At 36.7% G+C, this 20,503-nt stretch overlaps 1 protein-coding gene across 1 annotated transcript in view; it reads right to left on the bottom strand.

Annotated features, from left to right (window-relative positions):
• LOC106867431 (DNA ligase 1) overlaps positions 1 to 20,503 on the bottom strand; it is a 127,942-nt gene that overhangs the window by 777 nt on the left and 106,662 nt on the right. Inside the window, exons 19-23 of the mRNA XM_014912306.3 lie at positions 17,316 to 17,532; positions 16,209 to 16,291; positions 13,087 to 13,239; positions 10,087 to 10,284; positions 8,159 to 8,251 (exon numbers count right to left, since the gene is read on the bottom strand). Coding sequence (XP_014767792.1) covers positions 8,159 to 8,251; positions 10,087 to 10,284; positions 13,087 to 13,239; positions 16,209 to 16,291; positions 17,316 to 17,532 — 744 coding nt within the window. The remainder of the gene's footprint in view (positions 1 to 8,158; positions 8,252 to 10,086; positions 10,285 to 13,086; positions 13,240 to 16,208; positions 16,292 to 17,315; positions 17,533 to 20,503) is intronic.

Genomic DNA, 20,503 nt, shown 5'->3' with positions numbered 1-20,503 from the left:
CATTTTGTTGTGTTTGTTTTCGTCATTGTCTCATACATTCATTCACTATTCCCAATGGCTTATAGCTGCTTTCGCCACCAAAGTGAGCAATATTATCATTAAAGGTGTGAAATTGTTATGATCTTTTGGAAGATAACTGACACGGAATTAGCAATGACTCATCATCATCATCATCATCGTTTAACATCTGCTCTCCATGCTAGCATGGGTTGGACGATTTGACTGAGGACTGGTGAACCAGAAGGTTACACCAGGCTCCAATCTGATTTGGTAGAGTTTCTACAGCTGGATGCCCTTCCTAACGCCAACCACTCAGAGAGTGTAGTGGGTGCATTTTACGTGCCACCTGCACAGGAGCCAGTCCAGCGGCACTGGCAACGATCTCGCTCGAATGTCTTTACGCGTGCCACCGGCACAAGTGCCAGGAAGGCAACGGTGCCATCACAGTGAATTTTCTTTTTGTTGTGTTTCTATTACAATTTTTTTAATGTGTGTGTGTGTGTGTGTGTGTGTGTGTGTGTGTGTGTGTGTGTGTGTGTGTATGTTCTATGTGCGTGCAAGTGTGCTGAAGAGTCTTCATATATGTTTGAATCTCCTTGTTTTGACATCTCATCATAGCTGTAAACAAATATCAGTGTCACAGTCATACAAGGAATCCTCTATGCAATCATATCCAGCCATGGGGAGATATTTCCTTGCTTGGAAACAAGCAAAGGTTGGCAACAGGAAGGGCATCTGGTCATAGAAAACCTGCCTCAATGAATTCTACGCAACCCATGAAAGCATGGAAAATGGATATTAAAATGATGATGAAGTGAGTGAGACAAAATTACATGCTCTGTAAGACATTATGTGCAGCTCTCGTAAAATTTTTTATGACATAATAATAATGCTGTAGGACCATCAGTTTTTGAGGGTAGTGGGGGAGTCGATTACATCAAACCCAGTACTTGATTAGTACTTATTCTTTCAACTCCGAAAGGATGTAAGGCAAAGTTGACCTTGATGGAATCAAAACATAAAGATGGATGGGCATGTTAATGGTTCTGCCTGCTTGCTGTTTTCAATGACAACAATAACAATAACAATAATAATCCTTTCTACTATAGGAACAAGGCCTGAAATCTGTGGGAGGGGACTAGTTGATTACGTCAACCTCAGTGTCCCACTGACACTTAGTTTATCAATAATAATAATAATAATAACGATAATAATCTTTTCTACTATAAGCACAAAGCCTGAAATTTTGGGTTATATCAACCCCAGTACTCAGCTTGTACTTATTTTATCAACCCCGAAAGGATGAAAGGCAAAGCAGACCATGGCAGGATTTGAACTCAGAACATGAAGACAGATGAAAGGCCAATAAATGTTTTGTTCGGCATGCAAATAATTCTGCTAGCACCCCCACCTTAAAAAAAAAAAAATAATAATAATGGTTTCAAATTTTAGCACAAGGCCAGCAATTTCAGGAGAGGGTTCACTCAATTACATTGACCCTAGTGCTCAATTGGTACTTATTTTATCAACCCCGAAAGGATGAAAGGCAAAATTGACCCGAGAGGAAGTTGAACTCAGTACGTAAAGATGGACAAAAAGCTGCTAAGCATTTGCCCTGTATGCTAAGGATTCTGCCAGCTTGCTGAATGATAATTGCTTCTAATTCTGACACAAGGTCAATAATTTTGAAGGAAGAGGTCAGTTGATTACCTTAACACCAGTATTTGACTTGAAAGAATAAAAGGCAAGATCTGAACACAGAATGTAACGAGCCACAGCAAAGACCACAAAGTACTTTGACCAATGCTTTTATTGATTTTTGCCAATCCCAATGTAACATTTCTTTACAAGGTTTCAAATCTTAGGGAAAGAGTAGTCAATTTTTCATCACTAGTACTTGCTTGATACTCTACTTAATGATCTCTGCAAAGGTGAAAGATAAAAACTTAACTTATTGGCAATTGAACTCAGAATGTAAAGAGTTGAAACTAAAATACCACATTGCATTCTTTCTGGCACTCTTAACGGTTTTACCAACCCACTGTTCTTATAATAATTAACTCCACCAGCATACCAATGAAAATACATAATGTCGAAAGCAGAAGTCGAAAATATTTTCAAGGAGAAAATAAATAAATTGTTGTTGTTGTTTTTCAGAATTGAGACAAAAACTAATTATTTGGGTTAGAAATATCCTAGAGAGAATCAACATTATATTTTTAGCATGAGTTGTAAAAAGAGAAGGCTATTTATAGTTACACTTCAAGACCAACAACTCTCCATGCTAGTTAACCAGCATATCTAGTCCAATATTACCACTTCAACAACACAGCTCCCAAACCATAAGAGATAAATGATAACTATATAAATATTACCTAAGACATGTTTGCTAGTCTGATCGTTTGTTTGCTGTTGTTGTTTAGCCACAGGTAAGCCAAAAGACCATTCCAGCAATGACCATCCTATAGTTATTGTTATTATTTTTTTTTTTTTTTTGTTTCTGCATCACGTGTCTAATTTTATATTATTAAATATAGCTGAAGATATCTTTTTGAAGATACTAAAAATGTGATTTAACCCTTTTGATGTCAACCTGTCAGAGACTGTCTTTGATTTGATGATACAAATTTCATGTTTTAAAAGGGATCTACATTAAACCCTTACATTGAAATTCCATGTCAGTCTATGTTCCAAACATTAGCTTAATAATGACAAAGATATTTTACTAAATTTTTCATTATTTTCAAAATTAATTGAAATAGGCCATGTACTTCAACAGAAATATTCCAACATAAGGGTTTAAAGAAATTTGGCTACTATTTCTATTAGATCATTAGACTGTGGCCATGCTGGGGCACCAGCTTGAAAAATTTTTTAGATGAATCAATTGATCCCAATACTTATTTTTTTAAAAACCTAGTACTTATTCTATTGATCTCTTTTAACGATCCACTAAGTTATGGGGAACACAAACACACCAAAACCTGTTGGAAAGTGGTGGTGGGGGACGAACACACACACACATGATGGGCTTCTTCCAGTTTCAGTCTACCAAATCCACTCACAAGGCTGTAGTAGGAGACACTTGTCCAAGGTGCCACACAGTGGGACTGAACCCAGAACCATGTGGTTGGGAAGCAACTTCTTACTACAGAGCCATGCCTTTGCCTATGCAGAAGACTTCTCATTGGCATGTTTTCTTTTTGCATTTTTCAAAGATCAAACACTTTAAACAAATATATTCCAGTCCTGACTAGGCTATCCTTTTAAGGGTATCAAGCATTACACTATTCTAATGCATTCTTCTCTTCTTTTAAGATAGCAAGGGATTGTAAGTTGAGGGAATTTAGTTGCTATTTACAACAGGACAAGCAACCATGTAGAGGCTGTGTAGGTGCTATGCTCCCTTTTGTTTAAGTCTTCTACTTTACTTCTATTTCCAAAAGAAACTATGTCACTTACAATGCTGATATTCTTTGGAAAGATCTGTCCCCCATCATACCCACAGATGAATAGGCTTAGTGTTAATTTCAGTGTGTGATTGTTTAACCAAGTATCCAGTATATATTGTTGCTGTTTTAGCCCCAGGTGAATTGTGTGAGAGCGAACCTATGATCGAAGATTTTACAGCTTTGATTAGCCGGTATTCTTGTGCATCTAAGGGAGAATTAACTATCCTTTGAAGGCAGTCAAGCACCATGTTCAGAAATTCCCACAGCTTGATATCCAATATATATTGTTGTTTAGTGCCAGGTCATCGCTAATTGAACACACTTACAATCAAAGGCATACCACCCTTAACTAACAGCATACCTCGGACTATATTATACAATATGATTTATTTTCTTTCTAAGATGGTAAGGTGTGATATGAAAGAGACGGGGGTAGAGGTAGAGAGAAACCGCGACCTGTTCACAGACAAATTCCGTGATGCAGCACAGAATTTTGTCAGTGAACAGGTCGCAGTTTCAAAGCGACGAAAATACTTTGACAAATTAAATATAAATGTTGAAGTGAATCTAACGGTTTTGTGTGTTTTTAAATGGCTTATAAACACCTTCCATGCTGCAATTGTTTACAATTAGACTGTGATCTCTACACAATCTCTAATAATCCTTTAACTCTTAGACTAATTATCAGCTCAAAGATCTTACTGTTATTACCCACCCTAGACCAAACTTAACCCAATTCCTTCTTCTCACTGGAATTCTCTCCCTTGTTCATGCTTTTCCTGATCAACTTACAGATACTGAAACTAAACATCAACTATCAACCTCAGACGTCTTCAAGGCCTTCTCAGGTCCTTCAAGACTAACCCCTTCAAGACTAAATTATTAAAAAGTAAATTTTTTTTTTTAAATGCCATAAATTTTTCATCAGTTAAAAATTCTTGCAACATGTCAGTATATTGTTAAAAATTACTGAAATGAGTTTCTAAACCAAGTCACACAACAGCAATACTTAAGGACAGAACCTGTCTTTCCATTCTAGAACCTAATAAATTATCTCATAAAATAATTTACACCCATTTTAATAGCCCTTTTGATACCAACACCCCTAATTCAATGATACTGTTTAAAGTAACCTTAAATTACAACCTTCCATCAAAATTTTATGATGGTGTTCCAGATATCATCTTCATGAAGTTATTTTACTAAATTCTTCACTATTTCTAAAATTAACGGACTTAAAAGCAGCATGCCTGGCTCAGTGGTTAGAGCATTAGGCTCACAATCATGAGGTAGTGAGTTTGATTCCTGGACCAGGCTGTGTGTTGTGTTCTTGAGCAAGACACTTTATTTCATGCTGCTCCAAATCCCTCAGCCGCAGAAATAAGTTACGATGTCACTGGTGCCAAGCTGTATCAGCTTTTGCCATTCCTTTGGATAACATTGGTGGCATAGAGAGGGGAGGCAATGGGTGATAGCTGGTCTTCCATAAACAACCTTGCTCGGACTTGTGCTTTGGAGGGTAACTTTTTAAGTCTTTACCTCTTTACTGCTATTTCAACAGAAATATGGTAACAAAAGGGTTAAAGCTTACGTTGAAATTCCATATTAGTCTATGTTCCAAACACTATATAAACTGTTTGGCAGATATAGAATAGTAAAAATTATAAACAGGAGTGTAAGCTGGGTCAGGTAAGATATTTAAAACCTAAAAACAGAAATGAGTCCCATCCTTCTCTCAGCATGAATGAACAGGAGAATTTATATTTTGGGAGTAACCAGACAGAAATGGAATTTCAAACAGGCAAGCAACAAACAATGCTATCGTTTCTATAATTATCATATGACAACAGCATAAAACACTTTCAGGTGTAAACAATTTCATTGATAAACTGAACAATGTGTATTAATAAACTGCTCAGATGTTAATGTAAAAGATACTCAACCACAATACTATGAATGCAATAGAATGCCTATCATTATGTCTTCTCAAATTAGACACTTCTGTAATTTGTTTGTGATTTCTTTTTTATGCTATTTTATTTCCACAAACTTATCCATCAGACACTCAACACTAACAGGTTACACTATTCCATTAACGTCCAAAAATAGCTGACGTGTCCAATCTCAGTTCAGTGTTTGCCATGGGAAATAACTCCAGGAACCAAATTATGAATTATGACTTAATCTGACTTCAGCAATACTACTAAGATCTGATTCTTTTCCATTTTTCTACACATTTACTAATGAGCTGATTTTCTTAAAACAATTTGCTTTACCAAAATTAACAAGCCTGTATGTGGTCATTCAACCTGCTAGAAACAACCAAATATTTCTCACATCACACTTTACCAGATGGACATGGCAAAACAGGACGATCAATTCTGAAATACAGTATCATTGAATGAAAAATAGCAGGGACACAGCTGGAGTCATTATCATTTTTTTCTTCTTCACAACCATCAGAGCAAGAAGCGCTCCTCACAAACGCAGGTTCATGAGAGAGTTGTGATCTCTGTCAACAGTTTTGAGTAAGAACTGGAAAGAGAAGTATGAACATGCAATGTGCATGTGCATACTGAATTCGTAAAACAAAAGAGAATAAAAATGCAATGCACATGTCAAGAGAAGAATAAAACAAGTTATATACTGGTCTACATGCAACGTCTGACACCACTATCATGCAGCTTTCCTGCAGTTTTCTTGTTGATCCACTTTCCATGCTGCCATGGAATTCAACATGATCCAATGAGTTGGAGGACTGCATCATGCTCCAATATCTCAATTTTGGAATGGTTCCTGTAACTGGATATCCTTTCCAATGCCAACCACTTTATAGAGTGTACCACATGCTTTTTGTCCCACACCAACACTAGCAAAATTTCATTGTAACTTGCAAAATGAAAGAGCCCCTTCAACTGAAAGGAGAACAGAAGAAAGAGAGCATGATAATTTGCAGCAAGGTGATGAGAGATGAATACCTGATCAAGTTTGACCCAAGGTTAAACAACATACAGTCAAAAATACTCAGCAGGAAATATTGAATGAAATCAATTGATCAGTCAGGCAAACTGGAACACACAGAAGGGTGACCAGTAGCACAACACCTAAACCTCACAATCACAAATCAAATCAGAATGATACACAGATATTGCCTCCACTACCATACATAGATCTGCTTTCCATGCTGACATGGGTTGCCATGGATGGAGTCAGAACATGTTAAGTTAGAAAGTAGATCGGTGGGTTTCTGTTCACCTAGATGGATCAGATTACTACATCTTGCTCATGTTTCATTTTTGGCTTCATTTCTACATTTCAATGGACACCCTTCCTAACACCAACCACTTTACAGAGTGTACTGTGGTTCCAGTTCAATAAAAATCTATCTTAAACTGAACACAAAGCAGCAACAATACCATTATACTACAGACTTTGAGTCGCTTTCAAACAAGTATTTTTTATAAAGCAGAAAAGCAAAGAAAAATTTTTCCCTTAATCTATTAAGTAATCTATTTAAAATTCCCAAATCAGCAACTCATAAACTGCTTGAATAAACAGCAAATTATAACATGAGATAGTTTATGCCCCTCTACCTCATTTTGTAAGAAAGTCGATTAATTCAAATTCAAATAAATACCAAAATTTGATGGAAGTGTTGCTGGTGTGTGATAGAAAATATTATTTAGTAAAAAGTTCACAAACGTCTTTTATCAGAGAAGGCCTTTTACTCAAAGCATCAATGTGGTACAGAAACTCATCCAAATTTGTAACCTTCAGAAGAGTGTTGTAATTTGCTTGAAGCATTGTGGTACAGAAATAAAATAACAAGTAATAAAGACAGACATCTTCTTACAATGTGAAAAGGGATTGTTAAAAAAGGTTACTTAACCTTCCCTTTTTGCATCGTTAGAAGCTCTTCATCTTTGTTATTTTACTTTATTTCTCTAAACTTCACTAATTAGTCAAACTCAGTGTATCATTGTTTCAATTAGAAATCATTATTATTTAAGGCATCATTATAATTATTATCTTTTATCTGTTACTTGTTACGGTCTTTTGTAAAACAAATCATCCCTAGTACTAATTTCTTTTTTTTAAAGCCTGCTACTTATTCTATTGGTCTCTTTTGCCAAAGCACTAAGTTACAGGGATGTAAGCAAACCAACACTAGTTGTGTTGAATGGTAGGACACAAAGACTCTCACACACATACATGTATGTATGTATGTATGTATGTATGTACGTACATACGTACGTACGAACGATAGGTTTCTTTCAGTTTCTGTCATCCAAATCCACTGACAAGGCCTTGGATAGCCTAGTGCTGTATTAGAATACACTTATTCAAGGTGCCATGCAGGTGTCTGTGGAGTGCTCAACAACATGCATGTTAATTTCATGAGCAAGTTATTCCGTTGATTGGATCAACTGGAACCCTCATCATTGCAACTGACAGAGAGCCACTTATACAGATATACAATCAGGTAGGTCAGTAGGATAAGAGAAAGGAATGAAGAGAAATAGAACATGGTGAGAGAGAAACAGGTGATGAAGAGAGAGAGAGATATAGAGAAGCGAGAGACAAAGAGAGAAAGAAAGAGATGAAAAGGAGAATGGGCATGGGGAAGAAAATGAAGACAAGAAAAGGGACCAAGATGTCACTGAAACATTGGGTCAAAAGGCAAGGAAGAATCTTTCTTGAAATACCTGAGTTGCAGATGTAGCTTCTTCTGGTTTTTTGTCATCTCGGATTCGAAGAAATCGTGGAAACCGAAGTGAAATACCTTTCTCAGAATCAACCTGAAAATAAAATGAACCAAAGAATTTTAACTAATGTAATCTGATCCAGTATGTTGCTATATAACATGTTCATGTATTCAATATATCAACAACATTCCAATAAATTTTAGGGGGAACTGACAAAAGAATTGTGGTTTCTAAATAAAGTCTTTAACTCATATCTCAGAATTGTACTGGGGATGCAATCTGAACAATAGCTAAGAAACTTCTCTCTTAAACTGTTCAATCTACCTATATGTAAATAGATACAGAAGCCAGGTACATCCCCTGCAATTGAATACCAAAGACATAATTTACTTGAGGCCATGTTTCAGTCGAGGCCTCAAATAAATTTATGACAGACAGAAAGTAGATGAGAGAAACATAGAAAAGTTAGAAGAAAATTATACAAATAATTTGGATGTGATACAAATTGACATGGTAATACGGATGTCATTTATTTAATGAAGTAACTACTTCAAAAGAGGTTATTGACTAAGAGAATGCCTTTAAGATTGATTCTACACTCTATAAACAGGTGGGTATGATGGTAACTCCTCCTTTTTCAATCTCTCAATCTCAGAAGCTCAGTGAGAGGTTATAGGTGCTATCCTGCTCCCCATTGACAAATACACAAATATTTTTTTTTAATTTGGTTGTAAATATAAATTGGGTTGTAAACTGTAAGAATAATGTAAGCCCTGCAATGTTAAAACTGAGAGTATGATGAATTTAGTGTTCAAGAAGATGTTCCAAATCAACTCCTAGCTAATATTAGTTCTTATAGCTGTAACATATGAGATCAGACTTGGTTATCCTTGAGATACTGTTTAGCTGAGTTCATTACAGACGATACAATAAAGCTGCAATATAAGTTCTAAAACTAGAAGAATAGTCTAGCATGTGAGAACAAATCAACATAGCAAAAAATAAAGTACTAATTATAGAGACTACAATAAATTTAGCTTGTTCAATATATAAGAAGGAACTAGCTAAGTACTTAATAGTATACACTCAATATTGGTAAACAAAATTTACAGTGACAGTTTAACAGAGAACTGAGGTTTCGACCATGTTAAATAGCAAGCAGTTTGAGTACCTATTCCATAAGCTGATCAGATGACTCATTAGAAACAGTTCGATGGTTTCTGTTACCAAGATGAAACAAGATGAACTGGAAATAAATATAATGGAACTATAGTAGCTAGAAGAAGGGTTTCTCTCCTCATGCAAAGCCAATCTGTATGACATGTAAGTAGAGTGGAATCAGCTTGCTGAGAGGTTCCTCGGATTCTGTAGATTTCACTAAACATAATTGGGTAACAACCACATAACAAATTCTTACTTAGCTGAAAGGTGTCAGATTTCTTTGTTTGTTAATCATGCTTTTATCAAAATTATAAACAGCAGAAATAAAGAACCATATAATATGGACTGGTTTCAACTAGAAATCAAAACAGAATTGTAAAACTAATACAGAATCAATTAAGAGATTTCCACTTGCTCTATGTAGCTTCAAAGCTCTTCGACAAAATTTGCTGCTAGTTCCATCTCCCTATCTAGCATTTGTGGAATATCTATCCCACTGTCTCCTCAAGTACATGAGAAAAATACTTTGAAAGAATCTACAGAAACAGTGAATGTTATGAAATTTTGGCACCAAGGTGCCACATAAATGGCATTAGTAATGGTGCCATGTAAAAAGCATCCAGCTGTAGAAACTATGTTAAAACAGACTATGGAACCTGGTGCAGCCCCTGTCAAACCGTCAAACTCCTGCCAGCAGGGAAAACGAACTTATATGCTAATGATGGTGATGGTGTAAAATTAATTAAAAGCAAAAATGGATACAATACCTGACCAGAAGCTGCTTTGTGGACCGGAGAAATTGACAAATCAGCAGCTTTTACTTCCCACACTTGAACTGATTCAAACCAATGATCAGGTTTCATGCTAGAATCCCATCTGTAATAGGGCTTTGCTGTTTCTATCAGATGATCTTTAAAGAAATTTGTATGCTTCTCCAGGTCTTCATCTTTGAAACCAGTACCCAACTATTTAAAAACAATATGAAACATTTTTTTGCATTCGAAACTTCATCAAGAGTAATCGCCCTTAGCATTCGAAACGTGCATCTTAGTCACGATAAGAATATGAAATTTAGTGTATTCTAATTTTGAAATTAAATATTTTGTTAAATATAAAACAATGAACAACAGAGTAGAAAGAAGGCAGATTGTATTTCGCCTGTGAGAAAAAAGAAAAACATTTTTAACAAAACACAAAGTATAAATTAGTTTCTGGTTAGTAATTAATGTTTACATTTACTAACTACATGATCATGCTCTTATATACTACGAGAGTGGGCTGAAAGGTTCACAGGCTAAATATGAAAGAGTGGTGCTAGAGCAGTGAAAGCATTAATTTCAACCTTTCTTATTAATAACTGCAATGTTTCTTTCCGTGTAAAGTAACTATTTAAAGAAGACTTCAAATATAACTAGTAGCAACCTCTCTTGAAAATGGTCAAAACTTGGGATAGTGGGGTTATCAAGTATCTGCAGAATAAGGGTTTAGCCACCAAGGACATTTATGCTGACATGCTTGTTACATTAAGGGATGACGTTCCAAATTTATCAACAGTACAAAAGTGGGCAGCTGCTGCTAGTAAAAAACGAGTAAGTTTTGAAGATGATCGGAGGTTTGGACGTCCTGTAACTGCCACCACCAAGGAAAACAGTGATTGCATTCACCACATGGTGAAGGATGACAGGCAACTGACTATAAATCAAATAGTCAATGCTATTAACATATTCCGTGAGAGTGTTCAGAATAATGTGCACAATGAACTTGACATGACAAAAGTATCTGCTCAGTAGGTGACACATTTTCTGACACCTGGTCAAAAGTGGACCAGGATGATTACATCACAGGAAAATCTGATATTGTCTGAGGCAGATCCAGTTGGTTTCCTTGAAAGTTTTCTAACACAGGATGAGAGTTTGGGTTCATCACCCTAAGTCAGAGGCAAAGAGACAATCCATGCAGTGAAAACACTGCTCCAAAGAGGGTCACGGTTGTTTCATCTGCAGGGAAGGTGATGGCCCCAGTTTTTGGTGGGGATGCAAAAGGCATTGTGTTTCTTGAAAAGGGCAACACCGTCAATGGGGAGTATTATGCCAACTTGCTGATGCAGTTATGAAAGGCTATCAAGGCCAAATGCCCAGGAAAACTAATGAAAGGGGTCTTGTTTCATCATGACAACGCTCCAGCACAAGTCCTTAGTTTCAAAGGCTATTGTGCTTGACTGTGGCTTCGAACTAGTTGATCACCCTCCCTATCAACCTGATTTAGCCCCATCTGTTCCCCAACATGAAAAAGCAGTTGACTGGGAACCAGTATCACAGTGATAATGTCGTCATATCTGCTGTTGATTTTTTTGAGCAACAAATTGAAAACTTCTTCACAAATGGGATTGAAGCACTGCAACACCAACTGAACAAATGGATCTATTTCAAAACGGCGGCACCGGCTTTCATTTATGTTTTATGTAGTGTTTTTGGTACCGAAAGACTTTCAAACTTTGTATACTTATCTATTTTGTGTTATAGAACAGAAAAAAATGTTTGTATTCGAATTTATTTCATGTAAAAAATTGTCTTATTTCGATAATTTCTACTAATCACTGACGTCTATTCAGTTGAAAACAGTTAGCGCTGTAACGGTGTATATCATATTAATCCCCTAATTAGACTGTTAACCCTAACCCTAACCCTAAAACTAACCCTAACTCTAGAATCCGAACTCTAAAATTGTTACACACATAGATACGCACAGCGTAATTTATTATATAAACAATATATGCGTATAAATTACGATTAAACCGGATGAAATATGTCACAGGGAATAACATTTTTATGACCGCCCAGCAGTAACTCTATTCAGCTGAATAGACGTCAGTGATTGGTTGAAATTACAGAAATACGACAACTTTAACATGGAATAACTTGCGATGTACGTATTTTTGTTAAGAAGACTAAGAGTAAAAGATGTTTTATATGACACATTCTATCAGTGTCCCAAGTTTCAAAGTGTTTCGTTAGTGTTTCGTTAAGAAAATACTGGTGCCCCCGTTTTGAAATAGATCCGAACAAATGTGTGGACCGCAAGGGAAACATGAAAAATAAGCCTCATTTGGTCACATTGCATGAGAGTAGCTTAGCTTATGAACTTTTCAGTCAACCCTTATATAGTTTTGCATAATTTTCACAGTTGGTTGCCTTTCTTCTCACCAATTGCATTACAGTGTGGACTGGGTATATTTTATAATGCCACCCAGCACTAGAGAGGCTGTCTGTATATATTAAAGAGTCTATTCCACTTAGTTTTTCTTCGGAGTTACTGCCCCCTCTGCTAGAGCTCAGAGTCCATGCCTGCTCTGCTCTTTCTTCCTTATTTATTGGCATGATCTTTTTATCATGGCTGGATGACTTACCACTACACAGTTTATAACATCAGAACACAAACCAATGAGAGAACCTCTACATCAGTTATGGGCAAACTGTGACCCATGGGTCTTTCCGAATGGCACACCTAACAAGAAATTGTTTTTAATACTGCATGACAATGAGTCATAATCTCATGTGACTCACGTCTCAAAAAAGGTGCCTACATCATCGCTCAACCAGCTCAAAATAGCAGCCAATTCTCCCTTAAATAATACTCTATTGTCTGAAAAGGATATATTAGAAAATGAGCTCCTGAGTTTCCCTTCACATAGGGAAAAATAAACATTATGTAAATGAACTCAGATTCAATGTCCATCAACATTTCAACAGATAAAGTCACAATCTAACCTTGCAAATAGTTTGAAATTCTTCATTTTCATCATCATAACAGGCTAATAAGAAGCCACCATAGCGTCCAGTTCGTTTTCCAGTGCCCAAATAGCCTCCAATGGCCACTAAATCTAAAGTATCACCAACACCATCAAGGTAGTCTTTCTTTAGCTGTAAAGAAGAGAAAATAACCAATGCAATCAGCTTTTCTGACATGAAGAGACAATATTATAATAGATTGGGAAGAATTACAATTTCTCTCTGCAGCATGTTTTTTATTTTATTTTATTTTTTTAATTATATGTTATCACTACATTTTTAATTCCCAAAAGATCTTCATTTTACCCTGGAGTGAAAAAACAGGAAATTGCTGGGAGTTACATAAAACTTCAGAAAATGGACAGCAGAATATATGCAAATATACATCTAAAAAAATATGTGTGTGAGTGTGTGTGTATATGTGTGTGTGTGTGTGTGTACATACACAGGGTGTGATGGGTAAATTGTTGCCACTTTATAATTTTAATTTCACGCATGCGCATCGTTTGTTTTTGATTTTGTCAACTACACAGTATAGTAGGGTCAGTTGGGCATCATCTGTGAGAAAAACAGCACCATGATGCAATTCACACTGTTAGAAATTTGGAAACAACATGCTGTACTGCTTAGCTTTCAAGCCAGAAACTTCAATACACACATTTTAGAGTGTATGGGTGTCAATCTGAGGACAGTGCAGAGGATTCGGATAGAGTTGGATGAGTCTAATGGCGGTTATGAAGATGTTTGGAGTGATCACTAGTGATGGTGACATTATGCCTCTATTCATCTTACCACACAGCCTCAGACTCAACACGGAGGCCTACATCAAGTGCCTGGAGGAGGTAGTGCTGCCCTGGGTCAAGAGGATGGCTGCTGGAAGACCCTGTCTGGCAACAGGACTCTGCACCATGCCACACAAGCAGGAGAACCCAGTCATGGCTGTCAGACAATTTCTGCGACCACATCACCTCTAACATCTGACCACCTAACCTCCACATTGCAACCCTCTTGATTATTATGTGTGGGGCACAGTTGAGCAAGAGACCAACAAACACCAAAGATAAACTGAAGGCAAGGATTATGGCAACATTCACCAACTTAAACAAGGAGACCATCCAGAAGAGTTACAGGAGACTTCAAAGTCGTCTGGAGGTCATGGTTGAAGCCAATGGTGATTTTAATGAATAAATTTACTCTTCAGTATTTTAAGATATTTTTATGTAAATTTGGTAAATCATCATCATCATCGTTTAACGTCCGCTTTCCATGCTAGCATGGGTTGGACGATTTGACTGAGGACTGGTGAAACCAGATGGCAACACCAGGCTCCAATCTAATTTGGCAGAGTTTCTACAGCTGGATGCCCTTCCTAACGCCAACCACTCAGAGAGTATATCTGTTAAAATGAGATGTCAGTGTTATTTTCATTTTTGTTTAATTTAGATGACAATTTATTCACTTCACCCTGTATGTATGTATGTGCGCATGTGTGTGTGTTATGTATTGTGTAGGTAGGTAGAGTAAATTTCAGCTGTGTCCACTTGAAACACACCTGTTTATTCAATGATTACAATCCAGTATATAGTTGCTATCGTTGTTGTATTGATGAAAGGTACATATAAGAATTCTGGAAATATTATTTGCAGTGTTATTTTATAATAAAACAGGAAATTTGAAGATTTTTTTAGTACCAGTTATTTACCATTACATATGTTTCATTTGCTAATAGGAATAATGAAGTTTTACATGTTAGCTAAACATGTAAGAAATTCTTCAGACAGCAAATTAGAAATTCTTCAGACAGAGAATTGAATAATATAAATTTTACAATTGGATGTAAGTGTGTGTGTGTGTGTGTGTGTGTGCATGTGTATGTATGAATTACATATGAAGATTTTAATGTAAATGATATAAAACATCATAAGTATCAACTTGAGCTGAAACGAAAAATAAGAGTACCAGGCCCACTAGCAGAACTCGAACTTTGAATTTGTTCCAAATAGCACAATCTCTCTATTCAGTACTATTCCCCTCATTTCTATACACAAAAGTTCCACACACACACACACACACACACACACACACACAAATCTTTTCCTAGATCAAACAATGCTAAGTATACATTAAAGATATGTTGCCCATAGTTTCGTTACTCAAGATACACCATATGTCAGGACCAGTATTACCTTAAGGTAGGTGCCATAAGTGCTGTAGCAGTAATGCCTTCAAAGCACAAGGGACCACTAAACAGTTTAATTATATACTGATGGAGTTGTCACATAAGTGAAACTCAAGCTGAACTAGCACTCATATACTGATGGAGTTGTCACATAAGTGAAACTCAAGCTGAACTAGCACTCATATACTGATGGAGTTGTCACATAAGTGAAACTCAAGCTGAACTAGCACTCAAGTTGGATTGTGCTCAAACTGGGCTTCACTCAAGCTGGATCATCACTTGAAATAGAGTGTCATACAAACTGGACCAGGCTATCACTCAACTTCTCAGCTGCTATATCAACCTTTAAAAACTCCCTTACTGTCTTCAAAACTGAGAACCACAAGATTTAAGTCCAAAAGCTTGGGATAATGCACTGCAATGAAGTCCAAAATGAATAAAACTTGAATACTTAGAGCTGAATCTTTACCCAAGACACATCAGCTATAGCATATCTATTTGTATATCTATTTGTATATCTATTTGTATATCTATTTGTATATCTAGGCACTGAAAACATGGAGTGCTAAGATTGAAATCAGTAAACTTTGGGACAGAGTTTTACACAAGGAGAGATAATCTACAATAGCAAAACCAATTTTATCAGGAATATATAGAGAGATAAAGCAGTGAGTTGTCAGAATCATTAGCATGCTGGGCAAAATGCTTAGTGGCATTTCGTCTGTCTTTATGTTCTGAGTTCAAATTTCACTGAGGCTGACTTAGCCTTGCATCCTTTCAGGCTGATAAAATGAGTACCAGTTGAATACTGGTGTTGATGTAATTGACTAGCTCCTCCCCACAAATTACTGGTCTTGTACCAAAATTTGAAACCACCATTTAAAAAGAGATTATGAAAGATACATAAAGTATAAAGTCATACCTTCAACCAGTTGTGTGATCTTTTGGCAATTTCATAAGTGGCATCAACATCAAGAGTTTTGACAATTAGGCCTTCACAGTTACCTGTAACAATACAAATATGTATACATAAATACGTGTCGTTGTCAGAGAAAGATTCAGGACAATATCAACCTAGTGGTTAACACAAAAGATGTCTCTTATGTTCTAATTAATAAATTTGCATTTTTGAGTTGTGTTTCTTGTTAGTCTTAACCAGAATCAATTGCTAAGGCTAATGACCTTTCTCTTCACTAAAGGTGTAATTTTATATATACTTTTCAAAGCACAATACATCAAGTTTGTTAGCTTGTTCTTAACCATTACTAAATAAGTCATGGACACAATGTTCCATCCAAATGAAAGGTACTATAACTTTGCTTGCCTCATGTAACCTACTGATCTAAATGGAAAGAAGCATGTTGGCTGAGTCATCATGACTTCTAAATTCATGAGATCAAATCATGACATAGATAATCATCATCATCATCATCATCATCATTTAACATCTGATTTCCATGTTAGCATGGTTTAGACGATCTGAAAAGAGCTGACCAGTCAGGGAGCTTTCCAGACTCCAACTGTCTGTTGAGGTATGATCTCTATGGCTGTACATCCTTCCTAACACCAATCACTTTACAGAGTGGTTGGCATTAGGAAGGGCATCCAGCTGTAATTACATTGTAATTCTAGAAACATTCTAAAGTGGCAAACTGGCAGAACTGTTACCATGCCAAACAAAATGCTTAGCAGTATTTCTTCTGTTTTTACATTCTGAGTTCAAATGTCACTGAGGTCAACTTCGCCTTTTACTTTTTGGGGGTTGATAAAATAAGTACTAGTTAAGTACTCAGCTCAATGTAATTAACTACTCCCTCCCCATAAAATTTCAGGCCTTGTGCCTATAGTAGAAAAAATTCTAAAGACATTCCTGGGTACACCAGCACTCAAGTCTCATTATCTGCAGTATTGCACATGCTTCAATAACTAGTGTGATTGCCAAAATCTACGCTAATATAGGAGAAAAAAATATTTAAAACAAAAAAAAAAAAATTATGTTCAAAAATACATAGAAGTTGATTTCACTTACCTTTTATTGATTCTTCTAAAAATTCTCCAATAACTTCATGGTCTGATGCTGTAAGAGATTTGGCAAAAACAAATTCTCCTTCTACTTCAATAAAATTGTCCCAGAGCAACTGCCGTCTCTTGCGGAAAGGTTCTCGAACTAGTGACTCACCGTTGAGGTAAAGTAAATCAAATGCATGGATACACACCTGAACTTTGATATCATCAGCGGAAGCATCCTGTTACCAAAGTAAGGAGAGAGACAAAATCAGTTAAAGATAGCTTTGAATAACAAATGAAAACAGACTTCGACTTCAAATTAAACATAATGTTAACAATGAATTTTTTTTTTTTTTCACACTGACATAAACCTGTATATTTATATGACAGTAGGAGCAGGCATGGCTGTGTGGTTCACAAGCCTAGTTCCCAACAATGGTGGTCTTCAGGAAGCTGAACCTTTTGGGTGAGATGACAAAGGACCGAGATATCTGGCACCTGGCCGTACTCAACAACAAAAGTGTTAAGACCAATCCTTCTGTTGGGTGAAGCACACATGGCGGTGCTATGTAAAAGAAACCGTGCAGTGCCAAATAAAGTGCCCATGCAGTGACACATAAGACCAACTGTGCAGTAACAAGTGCCCATGTGGCACCATGTAAAAGAGTCTGTGTGGTGCCATGTAAAACCACCCGTGCAGTGCCACATAAAAGCATCCAGCACACTCTGTAAAGTGGTTTGCATTAGGGAGGGCATCCAGCTGTAGAAACCATGCCAAATCAGACTGGAGTCTGGTGCAGCCCCACCAGCTTGTCAGCTCCAGTCATACCATCCAACCCATGCCAGCATGGACAACGGACATTAAATAATGATGATGATGATGATGCATGGCACTGTGGGCAAGTGTCTTCTACTATAGCCTCAAGCCAACTAAAGTCTTGTGAGAGGATTTGGCAGACAGAGCATTATTGTCATACAAGCAAGGTTTTTCATTTCCAGTCTTCAGTGAAAAACATGTCTAGCTAAGGAAAATATTGCCTTACGTGGAAACAAGTGAGTGTTGGCAACAGGTAGGGCATCTGGCCAGAGAAAAATCTGCCTCAGCAAATTCCATCTGGACTAAGCAAGCACGTAAACGTGGACATTTAATGATGATGAAGATCCTAGTGAATTATTGATAATTATTTCAATGACTCTGAAGAAACAAAATGCTAAGTTGACCTCAGAAAATACAGAAGTGAAACTAAATACCATAAAGTATTCAGTCAACAGTTCTATCAACATTTAGTTATCATCATCATAATCAGCATTCAAAAGTGCAGTTGTGCAATACCCCACCTTTTTATGTCATCTTATAAGAGATATTTATACTTTCAAATCTGATCTAACTATCTCCATCACAAATGTTAGTTATATTTTTATCATAGTTCATCCCTACTACAAATGCACAATGATACCAGCCTAGCATGCATCATCATAGTGGCATCATTGTTTCAACTACATACACTGCATACACTAACATTCTTCATGCCTTATCACTTTTTTCCATTTGATGAGATCCTCAACTTGTTCTTCACGTAAGATTTACACAACCAACAGGCCCTGTCTGAATCTTCTACAACCACTTCTAATATACTTCCTTTTCACATCATTCATTAACAAGTTAGATTTCAGTTCTAATTTTCTAATTGCAGAATTATTTAATGGCCAGTGCCAGGTTGTCTCCGAAGAATTCTTAGCTGGACTTGAAACTATGCAAAATCACTATTCTTTTTCTTTTCTTTGTTGTCATTATGAACATCAGCCAGCGTCACTGGAAAGCTAGCTCTCATATAAGATCTCTCAGCTTACACAGATTTCCTATTCTGGTTAAAAATGTTATTCCTATCCTCATAACTTGCACATTGATTTTACAGTTGGATGCATATCTCATTGCTAACTACTCGACCATGATATGAGAATAACAGACTGAAATAACCAGTGTATACATGCCCAGTCTAGAAGCAGAATTTATATGTGATCAGTCCAGAAATAGATTATATGTACCCAGTCTAGAAGCAGAGTATATGTACCTCATCTAGAAGCAAAGTGTATGTACTCACTTTAGAGGCAGAGTTTATCTATGCCCAGTCTAGAAGCAGAGTATATGTGCCTAATCTAGAAGCAGGGTATATATGTGCCCAATGTAGAAACACAGTATATAATTGCCCAGTCTAGGAGAGCCACCACAGTTCAACTAATAAGGTGCTGATAAACATATCTAATGAACACTAGTGACAGACCTACAACCAACCTTGTACTGCCAGCACATATTTCATCACGACATACAACAGTAATACTGGTTAAGTGAGATAATTTCCAATACTAAAGAACTTTCATCTGCAGACCACATACTACGTGTTTGGTAGAATGGATGATAATGCTGAAACTATTACTAACATCAGAGAAAGGAGAAAAAATGGAATTGGTAGATAACTGTTCAAAGACATGCAGAACATGTGCTTGCACATGAGTTGAAGAATAATGCCTAGCTCAACGGCCCCTGGATATTCCAGATAGGCATCAAATTGGACAACAGTGCTTTCCAAGTTAGCATGGCTCTTTACTTGGCCTTGAAAATGTGCCAAATAATAAGGCGTAGGGATGATCATTAGACTGCTCCAAACAGATATTATATGCTGCTGCAACATTTATGTGACAAGAGCTACCCAACAAAACAATGAAAGAAACAAAGCATATCAGCAATCTTGGATCTCACAGACTAGCATGTAACTATGTGAGACCCAAACTATGGTAAATACCTGAATGGAATTATCTGCCTCCCACAACCCTCAGATCACTTGTTGACCTGAGATGTTACTTATCACCAACACTTTCATGGAGAGCAACATGTCAAATTTTGCCGTTCACTCCATGAGTACAATGAAAGCCCATGTTGACAGGTAGCAGAATGTACGAATGCTAAACACATGTCCCTTTAAACTTGTGACAATAGAAACACGACTCCACCAGCAAATTGAGAGTTTTCATCATTGACATTGGCTAATGACAAACGAAGCACTCTACTTCAGGACTGTAGAAATGAATTGGTCCAGCAGCCATTGACAGAAACGTTTTGTGCTTAAGTGGACTGCTAGACTATTGATGGCCACACCCTTACCATTTGTATATATACCTAAATTAAAAGAAATAAAAGGAAAGGAGGGAAAA

This window comes from Octopus bimaculoides, chromosome 1 (genome assembly GCF_046866305.1).
Source record: "Octopus bimaculoides isolate indiv1 chromosome 1, ASM4686630v1, whole genome shotgun sequence".
Taxonomy (NCBI): domain Eukaryota; kingdom Metazoa; phylum Mollusca; class Cephalopoda; order Octopoda; family Octopodidae; genus Octopus; species Octopus bimaculoides.
The sequence above is the reverse complement of the archived record's forward strand: the minus strand, read 5'-3'. Positions and strand labels throughout refer to the sequence as shown.